At 39.6% G+C, this 6763-nt stretch overlaps 1 protein-coding gene across 1 annotated transcript in view; it reads left to right on the forward strand.

Moving 5' to 3' along the window:
* The window catches only part of LOC102468682 (rho GTPase-activating protein 7), a 164149-nt gene that overhangs the window by 156415 nt on the left and 971 nt on the right, over positions 1-6763 (forward strand). Inside the window, exon 5 of the mRNA XM_027770556.1 lies at positions 620-867. Within this exon, the coding sequence (XP_027626357.1) occupies positions 620-867 (248 nt within the window). The remainder of the gene's footprint in view (positions 1-619; positions 868-6763) is intronic.

Below are 6763 nucleotides of genomic sequence, written 5' to 3' on the forward strand. Positions count from 1 at the left end.
TTTAAGCCTTCAGGTCCGGGACTCGAACCATGGTCGACTACGTGGGAGTCCAGCGACATAGCCATTACGCTAACTGCTGGTCCCCCAGTTTTTTAATATCTTACAACAAAAGAAATACATATAATCAGCTATCTGATTGAATGAGTCTTTTCAGGTTTATTGTTTTGTTTTATTTGAGTTGCTATAAAACACATTTTATATTTTACAGTATACAGAAATGTCCTTCCACTCTATATACATATCTTGGGGGAGAATTCGAATACATTTAATCTCTCCCTGGATCATAATTTGATTACCATATTTATTCTTTTCAGATATTATTTTTAATTCTCAAAGATAGGTAATACACCATGGATTTAAATTTCAGTAGCCCTTGAGTAATAATTGAGTTTTTCGAAGGACTCTCTTCTAGTGAGAAAAGAGTACAGGTAGGTTTTTACAATTGCCAAGGTAGTTCTTCCTTGAACAAGGACAGCTACAGCTAAAGTTGATACTCTCCAGAAAGACATTAACCGATTAAAAGTAATACCGTCCTTAAAACCTTTAAGAATAGAAGCATGTTCATTGCAGTAACTTGCTTTTAGGGTTCCTGTTTTGTCTTACTTCTTTTTTCTTTCAGCATGCTGCCATCTTCTGGCCAAATTGTATCACTTTACACACACCGAAGAGATCAGCAGCACAGGGCGAATCCAGAGTAATAAATCCCCTTCTGCCATTAGGAATCACGCATTTAAGAGGTGCGCCTCTTCTGCACCGTATCTACACCTGACCACATGTTATGCGTATAGCATAGTCATGAAGCCAGCCAGCAGCCAGTGTTTACCGTGTGAATCCTCACACAGTGAGACCCACTGGATGAGTCGCTCGGTAAGAGCTAGGCTCGGATATTAGCCGCAGAGAGCCCCCACGCTGCTTCAGTCACCTGGAGACCTCTGTGGGGGGAGGCAGGGAGCCACATTCAGAGCTGTGCATGATGTCACCTACAGAAGGCGCCCCCTTTGCTGGTTGCGAATCCATACACCGAGTCACTCCTCATGGCTCGCACTGTCTCCTCCCTGCCTTCTTTCTCAGCATTCCCAATGCTCTATCATCACAAATTTACACATTCTATTCCGACTGCATTTCCCTTCCCGTATTCAAAAATCGCCTGATTCAAAAGGTTGGTCCCAGGCAGGAAGAAAAGGAAGGCACGCCAAGTTTCACAGCTGCCCGTGAGGCGGAGGGCCACCGTGCTCCTTCCTAGCACACTGAATTGCTTACTCAGGGGCTGCGGAGGAGGGGCGCTGGTCAGCAAGTCCTCCCAGTGTGGCTTCACGTCACCCACAGTGCCCCCTGTTCTTCCCATTATTAAAAGAAAACAAGTAAATGATCACATGTGGTTTTGAATGGTGTTCACCAGATAATGTGAAAGTGCTTTCCGGATTCTTTGCAACAAAAAGAAAACAGGAGCCACTCACAGACCTTATGCTTAAGCCATTCACGTGACCATTTCCTCACAGTCAACCATTGTCTCCACCAGAAGATGCTCCTAAAACCACATGGGGGCAGCTTTTCTTCTTTTTGGTGCCTTTTCTCAAAGCAATCATTGGAACAGGACAGTTTGAACTTTTTCAGGTTTTACACTTACAAAACTACTAGAAGAAAATCAGAAAACCTACAAGTTACCAGAACAAGTATCCTAGATCTCTCTCTTCCCTGGATATTTTGGAGCTGATATTGACTGCATATATATTATTTTCTTCTGTGCTTTTTAACCCATGATTAATACTCTGCCAAATATTATTCTATAATATAAACCATTATGTATCTTTATACTCTTCTTTGAATTTGAATGGTGGGTAAGCTTAAAAGTATATAAATTATTTTTTTAATTCTCATTGCATGGCAAAAAAAAAATTAGTTGTTGAAATTTCCACATTGGATAATATATTTAGAGAATCCGGGATGCGGGTCGGCAGTGGTGGTACAGCCATAATACAGTGCTCTGTGATGCTGGGCCTACAAGGGAAGGTTCCAGTTCCCATCCAGAGGATTCAGCATACCTGTACACTCCAGGTGTGTGCATGCTTGTGACTCCTGCTGGCTGTTGCTGGGGACAGATCGTGGTGTGAAGACCCTACAGGGTGTGTCTTTGTATCTGTCTCTCCCTTTCTCTCTGTCTCTCTTTAGGATGATTTAGTATAGCAATAGGCTAAAGAGCTCTGAGACGAAGTCAGCTTGGTCTTTGGCTTGCTGTGTCAGAGAGCAAGTTGAAGGTTGAGTTTGGTGTGGTCCACCGTGGCAGGATCTAACTCTACACCTAATAACACCATTGGCGTTGCTTTCCCATTCTATCGAGACCTATTTCTTTTTTCTTTTTTCTTTTTTTTTTTTTTGGAGAGGTTTTTGCTATGGGATGTGTGTGCTCTCCAGACATAGAGAGACAGAGAGAAAGTGAGAAATCACCCCCCAGAGGGGATGGCCATGCCACAGTCCCTTCTCCTCCATTCTCCTCTCAGGATCTTGGGCACACACACACTTGCGCCCAGCGTGAGTTTAAGCCATAGGGTCCGGGACTCGAACTGCTGTCGACTACATGAGAGTCCAGAGACATAGCCATTACGCTAACTACTGGTCCCTCTATTGAGACCTATTTCAAGATGCTAAATTTAAATATTAGAAATCACAAATGAAAAGAAGATATAGTTCATTTATTCATAGCATTCCCACACATACCTCAAAAGCAGAAAATCCACCTCATGGATCCATATAATTTGTCTTTCATTAACGCTTGTTCCATTTTATTGAAGTCTTTTGAAAACTGATTAAACTTAGATTATATCTTTATAAAGCAATACAAACCTGGAGATTATGCTAAATTTGCCATAAAGTAAACCAATACAGAATTATGAATTTATTCTTAATATTTTATACAGCTGGGCATGCTTGACATATAAATGCAGAGTTTATGTTTTGTTGGCTTTTAGTTTACTGTAGGATGTGCGCTCTCACCAGAGAGAGAGAGAGAAATGAGAAAGCATCTCCTCTGGAAAATGACCATCCTGCAGTCTCTTCTCCTCCATCCTCCCCTTGGGATTTTGGGGTACACCCACATGGATGCAGCAGGTTGTTTAAGTCACTGTCCCAGGAAGGACTGCAGAGTCAGCCAAGTGGGATCCTAACCACCCCATCACTGAATGGCCAGCAAAGTTTGTTTTCTCTTTTCTCTTTTTTTAGTATTTTATGCTAAGCCACTTTTTGAAAAGTTTTCATTTTAATTAAATAATTAAACTAGTCCCTTTTAAAGGTTTTCACAAAGATTCAATGCGTTTATGACAGTAAATCTCTTATCAGAGTGCTCAAGGCCCAGGGAGCCTCCTATCAATATAGCCATTTTTATACTTCAGTTCCCAGAATAAATGAGCTCATTGGAAGTAATACAGAGAATTACTTTCGGTGAATTGAATAGTCTTTTATATAGTGTATTCCCACGTTGCTTAAATCATATGGCAAATTGCTCTTTGAGATCAATCAAATTCTGGTATTTTTTGGACCAGAGTATTAAACACAAAGACACACAACTGAGCGAAACAAGACAATCAAGTTAACTGAGAAGATGAGAATACCGACAGTCCAGAAAGGACGCCCTTGTCCTGCATGTTCTAGAATAAGATAAGGAGCCACCTACAGAGTAAAATTCTCAGAAACATTAACATATTCAGCCTCTGGGAAAACAGAAAGAAGAAGCCCTGTATCATTGGGCACCATCATATTCAAAATGACACTGTGAATTTGGTCATCATCTGGAAGGACAAACATTAAGAAAAAACAAATTTAAGTTTCTTTCTTTATATCCTTCATGAGAATGAACAGACAGGACTCCTCTACCCGGTCTTCACACCACCATCCTCCCCCATCCCTATCACCAATCAGTATGTTTAGAAGGACCCAGAGCGGGCTCACACAGTCTCAGCACCCCTCAGCATTGCCCCTGCTGACAGCGCCACGCAACCAGGCCATCAACAAGATAGAACCCAGTCACCTCTTGGCACCATCTCCAAAACTGTTGTGTGGATTTGGCCGACAGCCCCTTTGCTGCTTTCTGTGTTAGCGCGGTTATTGCTGTTCTCTGAGCCAGCCCTGGTCGGTGCCAGCTGTGGTGTTTGGTGGCATACTAACCATCTTGCCTCATTATGACAATTCCAAAAAGCGCATATCATAAATTATACATATATCTATCATGGTAAATATGTTTCCGTGGCTTCCTATAGCTTGCCACATAGGCTCCTCCTACAAAAGTGTGATGCATTCATGACTGTTTTTAAATGGAGTATCTTATATCCTATTAAGTCTCCTCTTTCTATCAATGGTGCCTTCCTTCGTACTCAAGAAGGCGAAGGCACCCTTGAACACCTAGTCAAAATATGGTCGAAAGTTCATGAACTGCGCTGTGTAACTGTTGTGAGTCAGACACCAGTGAGTGAGCATTCATTTCTCAGCAGAGGAGTACAGACACTTAGAGGAGAGATTTCTGCACGCAGTTGACACTTCTGAAGAAATGCTATCCTTCCACATCACCACAGAAGAATTCGTTTGGACATTGTCCTGGAATGCATTAACTGAATACCAGTCCTCAAACAACACGGCCGTCTGTGTACACAATGCAGCTGGGTGTAAACAGGCCGCTCATGGAAACGATGATCTCTGCACATATTTTTTATTAGTTATGATTAAGAAAAGCATGGTTTTGAACCTTGACTTGAGATTTTTGGGGTCCTTTAAAATAGTCCCTAATACAGGTCAATTTTCCTTATTTGACCCCATTTTTTCAAGCATTTAGTATCTATCTCTTTTCCCATTATCAAAGTTATACACACACACACATCTTTTAAAGAAGTAGCAAGTGAAATACAGCTGATAATCAGTTTTAACTACTTCCCAGTGGGAAAATCTTACAATATTCATCAAGTGTAAGATCTCCCCCTCTATTTTAATGTACTCTTTATCTGCCTCCATCATTTCCTGGTGGATGTATCTGCAAGAGGATTTGGCTCTTGAGAAAGTGCGAAGCTCGTGTCACCACTTTTGTTTTTATTTACCTTTTGCTTTTAATTACTGTACATCCTTACAGCATGCATATTTCCTAGCTCAAATACATTGCATATTAGCCTAGTCCAAGCCATTGCCATACATTCCCATTTCATTTTCGTGTCTGTTAAATATTCTTTCTTCCCTTGATCCCCCTCCTTCCACTCCATTTCTAGTATCTACGGTTGCATCCCCTCATTATTTGCATCTTCCAGCCTTTCAGTCTCTGCCACAGAGTGAAGATATTTGGTATACATTGAGCAGAGATATACAATGCCTGTCTTTAATAGTCTGGTTTGCTTCACTTAATAATAAGCCTCCGTATTTGTCTACATTATATGTCAAGATCTCTTTTTTTTTATGACTGAGTAGTATTCCATAGAGTATACATGCCACATTTTTTCAATCCATTCATCTGCTCTTGGGCATTCGGGTGAATCCTATGTCTTAGCAATTGTAAATAATGCTGTAATAAACATGTATGTGTGAGTGTTTTTCTGATATTGTGTTTTCTTATCCTTTGAGTAGTTAACCAGAGGTAGAATTAAAGGATCATATGGTAATTCTACTTGTAGGTTTTTGAGGAACCTTAGTGTTATTCTATGATAAGAGACGTTGAGCATGTTTTCGTATGCTTTTTTGGTCATTTGTATTCTTCCTTGGAGAGTTGTCTGTTCAGCTCATTTTTCCATCATTTAATCGGGTTGATTATTTATTCACTTATTCATTCATTCATTTATTTAGCAGGTAATAAGCTGCCTGAATTCCCTGTATATTCTGGTTATCAGTCCTTTATCTGAGGCATACTTTTGCAACTATATTTTCTCACTCAAAGGATTGTCTCTTCACCTTATTTATTGTTTCTTTTTCTGTGCAGAAGCTTGTTAGCCTCTGATGTAGTCCCACTTGTCTACTTTTAGGATTATTAACTATGCTTTTGGGGACCTTATTTTAAAAGTTTTTGCCTATCGAGATGTTTCCAAGAGTTTTCCCTTTGTTTTCTACCAGAATTTTATATCAGATCATCAGAAAAGTCATGACGTATTTTTGTATGCAAAAATGTGTCATGACTTTTCCTTAACCCAATAGCTTGAGGCATGTTTAGATTCTTAGTCCATTTTGAGTGGATTTTTGTTAATGGTGAGAAATAGGCATCCCGTTTCATTTTTCTGCAGCTGTATATCCAGTTTTTCCAGCACCATTTGCTGAAGAAATTTTCTTTTCCCCACTGGGTTGTCTTGTGCCCATTGTCAAAAATCAGTTTGCTGTAAGCTTCAGAGTTTATTTCTGAGTTCTCAATTTTATTCCATTGATCTGCTTGTTTTTGTGCCAATACCATGCTGTTTTGATAATCACAGTTTTGTAATATAGTTCGAAGTGCGGTGCCACCTACTTTATTCTTTTTTGCATAGTATTGCATTTGCAATACAGGACCTTTTATGCTTCTAGACAAGATTTATGATTACTTATTTTGTTATTTCTGTGAGAACTATCTCTGGTAGTTTTATTGGAATTGCACTGAATTTATAAGTTATTTTCAGTAGGATTTACATATTAATTATATTAATTATTTTAATCCAGGAACATGAGATGTCTTTCTACATTTTTGGTATCATTTTCAATTTCTTTTAAAAGTTTTTTAAGTTTTCTTTGGAGAGATCCTTCATTTCTTGGGTTTATTCTTAGTTATCATATA

This window comes from Tupaia chinensis, unplaced genomic scaffold, assembly GCF_000334495.1.
Source record: "Tupaia chinensis unplaced genomic scaffold, TupChi_1.0 Scaffold000143_1, whole genome shotgun sequence".
Lineage (NCBI taxonomy): Eukaryota > Metazoa > Chordata > Mammalia > Scandentia > Tupaiidae > Tupaia > Tupaia belangeri.